Raw genomic sequence first — 12,236 nt, forward strand, 5'->3', positions numbered from 1 at the left:
ATTCTCAGGTTACCAGGTCTTTTCAAGCCAGTTATGCCTCCAGATTAATTTATATACTTACAATCATCACCAAATTACATGCATCAAACTAGAAATCTGTTTTCTTCTGTACAAACTTTAATCCAGTTGGCAAACATGGAAGGAGCTAAAAGCCAGAGGGAATATCCCTTCTCTTGGTGCTATGTGCTGAGTCATGCTCAGCTTTCTGGTGGTTACATCATGAACTTTGACAAAACATAAGGAAAACAAAGCTTCCACCAGCCTACTGCTGGCTTACCTCACCCATCATGGGACCGGGGTGACTCAGGAACTTGACTCCTCCTCCTCGAGGTCGGGGATTTCCTCCCACTGAGCCTTTCTCCAACTCAGACCTCCTCTCCTAGCTTTTCTTCTTGTCCTCCAACCCTAGGATGTGCCTCCAGGCAGTTTCTCAGCCCCCTGGAGGTGCTGGGTGAGAAGCTGCGCTGTATTCCCACATGTATTAACTTGAGATGCTTTCCCCACTCTTTGCTGGGCGATCTGGGGGTTGACATTCTCAGCATGAAGCACTGGCTGTGGGCACGTTTCCTTATGGTTCTTTAAGAATCCTGTAGCATCCTGGCAACCCCTGCCCTAAGAGTGGTTTGTCAGCCCGAGCTGTTGAGCAGCCAGCTTGACAGATGGATGTAGCAAAGGAACAGCAAAGGCGCCGGGGAAAAAAAGCTGTTCAAGTTTAAAAATTCAAGGTTACAGAGGAAAGGCTCCAAAAGGAGCAATTAGCATCCCTGCAGTGCTCTGCTTTCTCTCTACACCCACTTTCTTCTGGGAAGTGTTTTAAAATATTTGGAGAGAGTCTTGCTCTAAGAGCACACCCAAACAGAAATACTCCTTATGTCCAAACTTGTCATGTTTGCAGGAAACCCTTGGTGGGATGAAGTGGGGAAGGGTGTCCAATCTTTTCCTTGCTTGCACACCACAACAAGGGCTGCTACTAACTTTCCAGAGGAATTCTTCCTCAGATCATTGCTCCAGACTGCAGACTGAAGCCCCCACCACGACCCCGTGAGCTGCTGGTGAGGAGGGGGTTTGACCCCTGTCTCTGGCAGGATGATGGTGGTGATGGAGGCACATCACAGAGCCGCAGCAGGCAGGTGCTTGCCAGTCCAGAGCAGGTGCCACAGTCCATGCCCTGCTGTGGTGCCACAAACTTCCTCCAGAGGCTTCTGGAGAGCTGTAGCACCCTCCAGATGCCTCGGGTCAGATGGTGGTGACTCAGCCCAGTCCCATGATGGCTTCCATCCTCCTCCAGCCCAGTGAAAACACTGAGGCAGGAACTTCCTTCCGCAAAAGCAGAGGCAGAAGGGAAAGCTGAAAGGGTGATTTTGCTGTCTCATGTTCGAGGCTGAGTTTTCTTCAAGGTTAGCTCTGACACATCAGGTGTTTACACAGGCACATGGCTCGTTTGGTGTCATGTGAGAAAATTCTGGACCAGGTTTTTAATGGAGGCAGAGGAACAGATAAGGATAACAGGGAGGCAGAGCAAGCCCAAAGTACAACCGTGCTCTGCGTGTCATGCAAATATGTAAGGATTTCATGTTCCTGAAGGTGAGAAGGAACTTTCTGCAACCTACACGAATTGCCTGAGGTGAGTGGTAGCTTTGAGAACCTGACTTGTAGCTTTTGCCCTGGATTAAAGCATCAATATGTCAACGCACTGAAGGTAAACCTCCTGGTGTGATCTCTATCTCTCTGGGCTAAAGAGCATTTGGAAACATTTGTAGGGGAGTGAAACAAGCCCTGGTGATGTTTGACTGCGCCGACCTATAAAGCAGATGGAAAACAAAGTTACTTTGTGAGAAAAAGAACAAACACTCTTTGCGCACAGCAGCCCAGGGAAGGACCCAGCCTGTCCTGCTCACAGATGGGCCAGGCTCCAGAGCCAAGTTCTTTGGAGAGCTAGATAAAATCAGCTATAAATCTGGATTGCATTTTAGACCTAGCCATTTTTTCCCTCTTAATTTTTGTAATGGCCTCAGGACCTGTGGGTTGCTTCCAGAGTGTTTTTGGTGGAAGGGCCTCATCTCTGCAGCATGCTCGGTGTTGCCTGCATTAGCTGTTCAAAGATAGCGAGATCACCTTGGAACATCTTCCCTCTGCATATTTGCTGCTGGGGTTTTGAGCCTCTGCAGTTCGAATTTGAAACTTTGCTCTGCACAAGGACTCAAAACTTGCTTGTGAAAAACAGAATAAAAGCCAAAAGCATGATAAGAGGGAGGGATTTCAAGAGTGCAAGGGAACATTGCAGGTCTGAGATCTCAGGCACTGGCAATCTTTAGTCCTTCATTTTCCCCAAGGTTTTTGTTGTGTGAGGGTGTGATAAAGCTCATTCGTTTCTTTGGACTTTTATGAAGACAAAATATAATAGCAGAAATTAGATTAAGCTTTATCCTTAGGAAGGAGTCTAATTAGTTGTCTTGGAGAAATTGTTAATGTTGCTGTGTTTGCTTCCCCTGCAGACACACCACATACCACAGCGGTAGGAGCATTTTGCACATCTGAAAACAAACAGCCAACATCTAATGCACTAAAAATGTGTCATCTTGTTTCTCTACACCCCTCGACAGCAGCAGGATTTCACAGCCTTTCCCACCAGCAGCTCTTAGGTGTCTGCCGCCTCTGGAGGGCTTTTGCCATCAATTCCTGTGAAGCCTCTGTCGGTTTCTGGCTTTAGCACGTAGGTTTAAGGTGAGAAAGTGAGAGAGCTGAGTGGGACAGAGCTTCTGGAGTTTGTTTCCTTTGCTTTAATGGTGAAAATGCTGTTGTTGGTGTAGTTCAGGCTTTATTTGCAGCTGAGTGATGAGTGGGTGTATAAGGCTGGGGGGTCTGAGCCTGGGCATATGGCTGCTCTCTGAGGAGCTGGTCAAGTGTTGAAGGACTTGACTGCTCTGAGCCAGGGGGAGTTCATGTCCCATGGCTGATGGTCACTTGGGCAGAGCCCTGCAAAATTCAGCTTAGGAAGCACGGATCCAGCTTCCCTCGGGTTTTGGATGTTTGTTTTTTTTTCAGGATTCCCTGCTCAGGAGTGTGCCCGGTGTGAGCAATGCTCTGTGCTGGAGTCCACAGCTCCTGGCTGGATTCTGGCAGCGAAGGCAGAACTTCTGGCGCCAGCCAAAGGGCTCCCTCTGCCGACTCCCTTCTCGGATCTTCTCACCGCCGGGAGAGGCCATTTGGGAAGTGTGAATGATTTTATAGGGAAAGGGCTAAGGACAGGGGCAGACAAGACCATCTCCTGCAGAAACAGGCAATCCTTGGTTTACCTTGTGCACGGGTATGGCTTCCAATGAGGGACAAGGGTAGCCCAGAGTACCCCAAGGCAGCCCCTGCACCCACTCCTCCTGGGTGCTGAGCTCCCTTCATCCCTTGCAATTCCAGAAGGAATTGAGGCAGAGCTCTGAAGGCCTGTTTGCTGGATTCCAGAAGGAGTCCTGTGTGGACTGCAGCACTGCCCGGAGAGGATGTGCCCATGAAACCCATCTGGCTGCCATCACATCCCTGCCTGTGCCCAGGCTGCTGCAGGGCTATGACTGAGCATGACCCAGTGCCTGCACTGCTACTCCAGCTTTGCTTTAAGTTACTCCCTAATTGATCCAAACATGTCAAACAGCAGGGAGCCAGTCCTACAATATTTACACGTCTGAGAAATATTTACTCACGACAAGAGCTGCAGGGATCAAAAGATGATAACTCTTGCTGGAGGGATTATTTGTCCCCATACGGGGCACAGGAGATGTTTGACCTCACACACAACCACGGAAGCTAGCTCAGGCAGCCGAGGTACATAAATGCAGTGCTCCAAACAGAGTCTTGCCATACAGCTCCTCCTGCTCTATAATGAAATCAAACTGGACCATTAACTGAAGAAAACACAAGCAAAATAATTTCAAAATCTGATTTCTTTTGTCCTTCATCTGGGCAAGCAGCTTGAGGCCATAACCTCTGAATGCCAGGTCCTCTGGAAGAGCGATGACGTCCTTCCAGGCAGCAGCTGCCATTTGTGATATTCATCTGGCATCGATTTTCTCTCAATAAACATTAGATGCCATTTCCTTAAGCGGGATGAAGTGCTTCTGCAGAAATGGCACCATGCAGCCACGGGGGCTGCTGTGCCTCAGCCTTGTCCTGCAGACCCCCCTCACAGCTGCGCACACCCCTGGGCCATGGGGACGCTCCTGTGAGTAGGGGCTGAGCTCGCACCTCTGTCCAGAGGCACCTGTGCACACCTGGGTGTGGAGAGCCATTTCCACACAGAGGTTTGTGCTCCCCTGTGCATGCTCCCACACAGACAGATGGACCCAGACACACAGAGAAACATATAGAGCGAAGCATGTGCACGCATGCACACACACGTGTAGACCCACACAGACCCACAGGTACATAAATACCTTCAAGTGGCCATCTGCTCATGCAGAAGTGTGCGTGTAGACATCTGTATGAACAAGTGTACAGAGATGTACAGTTATGTGTGTAACCCATGGATGTGCACATGTGCACACACCTCACACGCCTCTGTAGACACGTACAAGCACAGTACACTGTACTCTCACCCACCTCATACACACACACACACATGCACCTGTGCACCCCCTGTGCACACACCCTCCTACACACACACATAGGTGCGCAGCCCCAGTACAGGTGCACACGCCCTTACACCGCTGAACACACGCATATGTGCACGCACATACGTGCACACCGCCCATACGCATGTACACACACACACGTACACACACACGTGCGCACACGCCCAAGACCCCTGAACACACACATACGCACACACACCCCCTAGTCCCCGCACTCCCACCCCTCCTCGCCCTGCAGCCCAGCAGGTCCCCGCACGGGGGCGCCCTCCGCCCGCTGTCGCCCCGCCCCTTGACCACACCCCTGAGCCCCGCCCCCTCGGCCCCGCCCGCCCGCCCCGGCGCGGCCCGGCCCGGCCCGGCGCGGGCGCTGCATGCGGGCGGCTCGCCCCGCTCCGCTCCGTTCCCCGCTCCCCGGGGCCCCCGGGCCGCCGAGGCCGCGCCGCGCCCGGGACATGCGGCCGCCCCCGCCGGCGAGGAGGCGATGAGGCTCCGCAGCGGCACGGCGCTCACGCTGCTGCTCGGCTGCCTGTGCGCCCTGCTCTCGCTTTCCTGGTACGGCGCCTTCGGCGGGCACAAAGGTAAGGGGTCTCGGCCGCCTCAGCCCCGCCGCCGGGGCTCGAGCCTGGGGATGCTGCGGGAGCCGGGCCGGGCTGCGCTGCACGCCGGGGGTCCGGTGTGGAGCCGCAGCTGGGGTATTCTAATCAGCAGCATCCTGCTGGAGCCTCTGCGCTCCGAACCTGGCGGGGTCCTGTACCCTCCAGCCCCCATGGGAACATCGGGGCGGGCGTACCCCTGCAGAGGGTGCCAGGAGATGCGGGAGGTGCCAGGTCCGGGGATCTCTGCTTGCCCCTGGAGCGTGCTGCGAGCTGGCGGGCGGGCAAGCTGTCGTCCGTATCGGGCTGCGCTGGGCTTCGCTTCGTTCTATCTTTCTTTGCACCCCCACGGTCATAGTGAAAACCTTCGTGGGCGGTGGGAACCACGCAGGTTAAATCCTCGTGGGTAATGGTGCTGCCAGCAAATGGGGGCAGTCCTGGGCTGGGAGTATCTGGGCAGACTGGAGGTGAGGGAAGACCCGAGCAGCCCTGCCCTTCCCACGCTCCACACAGCTCTTACTGGGTCCAGTAACTTAAGTGGCTGTGGGACTGGTACGAGGGCTGCCAGCTTCAGTGCAGCCGAGTAGGTCGCTGCAAAGCAGGGGTGCAGGGCCCCGTCCTACCGAAGCTGGGGGGAACTCCCCAAAAGGTAGTGCAGAGATGCTCGCCGCTGGGATTTCCTGACAACATAATAGTTGCTTTCCCCTATCCTGTTGCTCACTCGATTTATCCTCAACTGGAGGACAATTCTAGTACTCACTGTCTTGTGTATGGGTGTGCAACCTCTTAAGGCCATGCCAGTCACTCAGTTTCTCCAGCTCTTGCAGTTTTAGAGGTCATTCAAGGGAGGCAATCCAGCCAGCACTTAACCGTCTCTTCCCACTTGTCATATAAGCATCTCTTTCTGCTACAGGTGAGAAACAGCTTTTGCTGAGCGTAAGGTGGGACTTGATGGCTTTGCAGTCCCACGGTGCACCATGCACAATCACAAGGTGCAGCTTGGCATGGTGCAAGGCTGGTATCAGTGCTTCCGTGCATAGAGAAGGTTTTAGCTCCTCTAGGCAGGATGACATGGCTCCATGTAGGTGTCCCCTTCCCTGGCACCAAGACAGAAGCACCTGGGACATGCCATCTTCTGGCAGCTGCAGGTGTCTGATGAGCGTCTCCGTGGTCTCCTCTGCCTCGTTCATCAGCCAAAGGGCTCTTCTGTTGTGTTTCTAGTGTGGTTTAAATCCTACCAGAGCTGTCTCCCCGCAGAGATTTGGCTGCGTGTAAAGCAGGGTTACTGCTGGTGGTTTGGTTAGCTTCTGCTGGTGGGATGCTAATCTGGACGAAGTGTCTGCACAGCCAGGTGTTTCAAGTGTGCTTTCAGATAGAGATGCTGGACTGTGGTGAGTTGGGCAGGGGCAGAGGAGTGCTCTTAGAGCTGCTTTCTTGTGGTTACTGCTGAGCAGCTGCTTTGCTTGTGGCTTGCTCCCATAAGCGAAGTGAAATCAACGAAGTGCTGCTGCCTGGGCTCCGCGCACACACTCCTGGTTTCTAAGTTGTCTGGGCTGTGTTGTCCTTTGACTCAGATTTATTTTTTAACAAGTGGTTTACCCCACTGCTCATTCGAGCATCAGAACAATAACCTCAGGTACCGCTGTCCCTGTCCTTCTCGGTAGGACCCTCCCTGGTTGCACATTTTCCTCTGACAGCAACAGATTGTCACTTGCAAACAGCGATCACTGCAACAAGTCACCAGCAACGCGGGTCAGGCTGTGTCAGCACAGCAGGTTTCCGGCTATTATGGTCATTTACGTATCAGGCTGTTATTCAGTACAGAGCTGGAGAAGACCTTGAGAGGTCATTGAGCCCATCTCCTGCCCCTACGTGGGATTGGTGATGATCAACCCCTTCCTGACAGATGTTTGTGGCATTCATTCTTACAGACCTCCGATGAGAGATGCCTGAGCTCCCTGGGCAATCTGTCTGACATTTAGCAGCCCTGCCATTAGATTTTTATCATGATCTGAGCAGAAATGGTTTTTTTCCTTCAGTTTCCTTTCACAACTGCTCTTTGTTTTCCAATTATTGGGCACGGGCAGAATCATTCCTTCCTTTCTTCTTTGCAGGAGCCTGTTAGGTATTGGAAAGTTGCTCCCGTGTCTCCCCTTAGTCCCTGCTACTGTAGATTAAACCATGCTGGTTCGCTTAACCTTTTTAGGTCATGTACTCGTGGTCTGCATTGTTCTTGTTGTTCTTGTTCTCCTCCACCTCCAAACCTTCTTCTCTACCCCGAACCTTCTTCTGCACCCCCAAATCTTCTTCTCCACCTCCAAGCAAGTTATTCATGGACCATCACCCTTGCTGAAGAGTGATGCTTAACCTGCAGTACAGGACTGAAGTCGCTGCCTTGATTTTGCTCAGAAGAATAAGAGGTTACTTCAGGTCTTTTGCATGCAGTGATCCTGTGCATGTGTCCCAGTGTGTTTGTTTTTCACTTTTGCCACCCATGACTTGTGTTTATGTTTTGTGTTTTGTTTTCAAATCCCACTGATCCTTCAGGATTCTTCTCCAGAACTTTTCCTGCTTTTCATTCCTCATCCTATGTTTACCTGGTTAATTTATTCTTACCTCAAGCTTGTCCTTCTTGAACTGTGTCCTGCTTTTTTTTTTTTTCCAGACAGCTTCTTCTAAAGTGTCAGTATTGTTTTGAATTCTGATCTTGTCCTACCACATGCTTGCAGTCCCTCTCAGCTTGGCATAGCCTTCAAAGGCAATCAGCATGGCAATCTCTGCCATCAGCTGAGTCATGGATGAAAACACTGAGTGGTATCAGCTCTGGGATGGGTTCCCCTGGAACCCTCTTCAGGAAGGTTCTGCCAGTCTGTGCTCAAAGAACAAGGGGTCATTCCCAGCAGTTGTGCACTCATCTTCGGGTGGCTCAGTCCAGGCCCTGCATCCCTAGCTGCATTATGGGGATGTCCCTTGAGACACTCTCAGAGGCCCTTCTGAAATCTGTGCTTCTTCTCCCTTTCCTAGAAGTCCTGGTGACCTGTTGCAGAAAGAAATATGTTAGATTTTGTGATTTGTTCTTGATAAAGGGGGGGGGCTTTTGCTTAAGATCTTCTCATCTTCTAAGCTCTTCAGCTGAAGTTGATTACTCTCTCAATTCCTGGATCCTCTTCTTTATCCCCATCCCCTTATTTTTCAAGGACAAGCTTTGTGTAGTATCAGCCATCCCCTGTGAGTAGCTGATCCTCATGCCACTGCATTCTAGGCAAGGCTGCAAGGTGCCTGCATTACCTGCGATGGAGAATAAAATGATATTAAAACACCTGTAAAACATCACAGAGCCTGCTTGTCTTCCTGCTCTGTGTTGGGAGGACAAAACAATTAGCTGAAAGAAAACAAACCAGGTCAAAGCAGCTCTAGAGCTGCTATCCTGTGACCAAGACAGGGTTCGTTTACCTGCTAACGGTGTTTTGCAGTGCTGTGGTTATTAGTAAAGTTTTGACCTCATGGTCTGCAAAACCAGACTCTGCCTCTTTCCAATTATAAGTGAGGTTTGAAATAGTCTGCTGGAATAGGAGGAGAAGGGCAGCCTCAAATAGCACAGGCAGCCACCCGGGCAGCTGATGCCCAGCATCACAAGGTGGTTGGGAGGTGGACCATGTGCTGTGCATCGTGCTGGTGGCTGTCCTGGCCAAAGCTTAACATTCTTTCTTTGCTGATTTGAGATTTAAGTATGGTTTAACTTTCAGAACCCAAGAGCTGCATTGGAAGAAGCTTTTCTGTAATGTACTGTCATGAGGTGGACCTGCAGGATTTAACTGTAGAGGAGGATCAAGCCTTTGGAAGGCACGGGCAGGCTCAGGCGTTAGTGTGCCTGATGTGGGGATTTACTGAGGGCTCAGTAAAACTGAGAAGCCTTCAAGACTTTAGATAGGTCACAGGTGCAGAAGGGAAGAAGGTGAAGGGTTAAACCTACCTGCAATTAAATTGTGATTCTTTTCCTTTACAGTGATGAAAACTGTCCCCATCCATAATGTTTGTTCTCATCTTGACTCACTGACCAGCCATGTACCATCTTTCCAGCCCTGCTTTTTTTGCCCTTGGCAGCCTACCCTAGAACCAGTAATGCTGCAGGATATTTGGGGTTTAAATGTTTAGATCAGAGGGTTTTTTTTTTGTTGATTAGAAAGTTCTAAAGTTTGAGTGAACCTTTTAGGAGACACCTAACATGGAAATGCTACAGTTTGAGGTCGAGATTGCATCTTCAGCATACGGCTGTGTGGCTCAGGGTGGGCTATGGACCAGCACTGCCTGTGCATGCTTCCCCCAGCAAGTTTGCTTCCCCCTTCAGATTTTAATGATTTATGCTTACCTAGTGCCAGCCAGCTTCAGGTTTCCACTGTTAAAGCATGACTGCAGACACCTCCACATCTGTGGATATGCCTGCAAAGCTGGAAGCTACTCTTTCCACAGCAGCCACACACCTGCACATCCATTTCGATTATGCTGTGCTCTGGATGCTCACTCTTCTTCCCTTGGGTGTTGTGGAAGAGCTTCAGAGCACGAGCACAGCTCCTTGAAGGACTTGCTGCATGCATCCTGGGTGGCTATCTTGGTCTAGGTCTGAATGTGGGGTCTCACAAAGGTGGGGGTCTGGCTGCTGGTGTGTTGTTGAACATGGGGCATAGGCTGTAGCACGGATGTTGTTCTGGTGCCCACTGCAGCAGCGCAGGCTCAGGCAGCATCTTTGTAAAGAAATGTTGTTTGTTTGGTGCTGGGCAGTGGGGTGCTCCACTCAGTCAGGGTGTCCTTTGTGGGAAGCAGTCTTTGTCCCAGAGGGAAGTTCCTTTGAGCATGTTTACAAAGTCATCTTATATAATGCATAAAAGCCACGAACGCTAATCTGCTCTAGAAGCAGCAGAGGCAGAGCTGTGATACTGCCAAACACCAGCCCTGTCCTGTGGCACAGGAGGTTCCTGCTGCTTTTTCGTTCTATGACCTGCACCAGCTTGACTTCAAGTTTTTGTAGTTTCTTTGGGGTCCTTGGACACAGGCTTCAGCTGGACCACTGCAAATAAAAGCTCTGGCCTGAGCTGGGCTCGCTTCACTGCAACCCTTGGAAGCATTCACCAGGAGGGTTGATGCCAGCAGCAGAGCCAGTGTGTGCTTCTGATGGCTGAGGAGGTGCAGGCAGGGACCCAGCTGAGGAGCCACAGAGTTTAGAAATCTGCCATTAAAATGCATGGTGAATAAAAAGATCTGCAAGAGCTTTTCTGAGAGCCTTTGCTTGGCCTGTATGCTGCCCAGCATGTGTTTGTGTGGAACTGGTGGCCAAATTTGTCAGATTATCCTGCGTGTGATTTGACCAGGTTCATCCTGAGTGCAAGAGACAGGATGTGCATTTATCAGATGAAATTGCCTGCAGTCACCTCTGCTTTTGGTTTTCTTTCTTTGCTGGTTTCTTTGGGTCTCTGAGCTGGGCTCTTGACTTGTCCCGCACATGCACTTGTCCACATCCTTTCCCTGCTCCAGCGATGAGAGCTGCAGTTGTGTGATGGAATTGAAGTTGCTGGAAGCACAGACTTGATTCAGGTCCCTGCCATGCCATATCCCTCTCATTCTCAGGCAAGTCAGTCAGCTGGTTTCACGCCTCAGTTCCCATCTGCTCTTTGGGGACAGTGACATCTCTTGTCACAGGGGTTTGGAGAACACAGCTGCGTTTGTGTGACAGCAGGGTTTGTGTCAGTGCATAGGAAAGGAGCAGGCAGAGCAGGTTAACATACAGACACCCAATTACATCAAGTACCTCTCTTGGTTTACATCTGTTACGGAACAAAACCCTTTCTCATTTGTGATTCCCTTTGATTCATCTAAAAGAAACCATTGATTTGTGCTTATATCCTGGATGTTCATTGATTATTCACTTAGTGTTTAATGTAAAACACATCTATAGCTGGCTAGTTTAAGTGAAGCTGTCAGACATCTCTAGAAAGCTTTGAAACCTGCTAAGTGATGGAGAAATTGCTCTAGTGATAGATTGGGCAAGGCTGCTAGCAGGCTGCTGCAAGTAGGCTTGGGTTATCTGGGTTCTTCTTATTCACAGAACCCAAACAAGTCCCCAGAGCACCAATTTCTCCTGTGTATATCCATCCTGGGGCACCTGGCTCAGCATGGGCAGCCACAGCTACCCAGCACTGTGCAGGAAGCCTTTTGCAGAGGTGGGGCTGAGCTAGCTGTCTGTTAAGTATTTGGAGACAAAGCTTCTTGTTCCACATAAAGATCTTCCATATCATTATCATGCCACTTCTGATGCTGACAGATTTGGGGGGGGGGGGGAGACAAAGCCCAGAGAATTGGTGAGGCTTGGCAGTGAAGGGGGCTGCCATGGGTGCAGGAGCCACTGGTCACATTAAAGGATTCTGGAAACTATTAACATAAGGAAAGGGCTCCAGCAGGGGCTGGCAGGCTAATGCTGTTAGGAGGAGGGGTTTTTAGGGGCTGCTGATCAAACAGCTGCTTCACAGCTTCCTGACTGGGGGCGAGGACTGTTGTCTTTGGTGGAGGGAAAAGCGTTTCTTGTCTGCCTTCCTGAACTGAAGTGCCAAGGGCTTCTCGTTCAGTGGTGCCTTTTGGGTTGGTTCTGAGCCCACTTCAGCGTTCTCTTGCAAGGCAAAAAAAACCCACAAAAATCTGGGAAGGTGAAATTTTTGTTTGTAATCATCTTTCTGTGTTAATGGTGGCAGTGGCCACTTCCCCTCCTGTTTTCTGTCCTGCTGTCAAGTCACATTCGAGTCTTCATGATCCATGCATTAGTGTGGCCACACCTCTAATGCACAGAGACAGCTCCATAACTCCATCATCCCCCGTGACTGCCCTGGTAGTTGAATATTCCTGCCCTCCTGCATAACAAGGTTAATCAGGATTTCTAAGTGACCAGACATGCTTGAGCAAGACGTTTTCCATTTCTGCTTATATGGCAGTGGGCAGCAGTAGCACCAAAATGTCAATTGTTAGGCTTGAAAGAAGC

The 12,236-nt window shown here is 50.7% G+C and overlaps 1 protein-coding gene across 2 annotated transcripts in view; it reads left to right on the plus strand.

Annotated features, from left to right (window-relative positions):
• The first annotated feature begins 5,014 nt into the window (after positions 1-5,014).
• Positions 5,015-12,236, plus strand: part of MGAT4B (alpha-1,3-mannosyl-glycoprotein 4-beta-N-acetylglucosaminyltransferase B) — a 58,129-nt gene continuing 50,907 nt past the window's right edge. For both annotated transcript variants that reach the window (XM_064162097.1, XM_064162098.1), the window contains exon 1: positions 5,015-5,197. In XM_064162097.1, coding sequence (XP_064018167.1) covers positions 5,101-5,197 — 97 coding nt within the window. In that variant the 5' untranslated portion in view covers positions 5,015-5,100. The remainder of the gene's footprint in view (positions 5,198-12,236) is intronic.

This window comes from Pogoniulus pusillus, chromosome 22 (assembly GCF_015220805.1).
Source record: "Pogoniulus pusillus isolate bPogPus1 chromosome 22, bPogPus1.pri, whole genome shotgun sequence".
NCBI lineage: Eukaryota > Metazoa > Chordata > Aves > Piciformes > Lybiidae > Pogoniulus > Pogoniulus pusillus.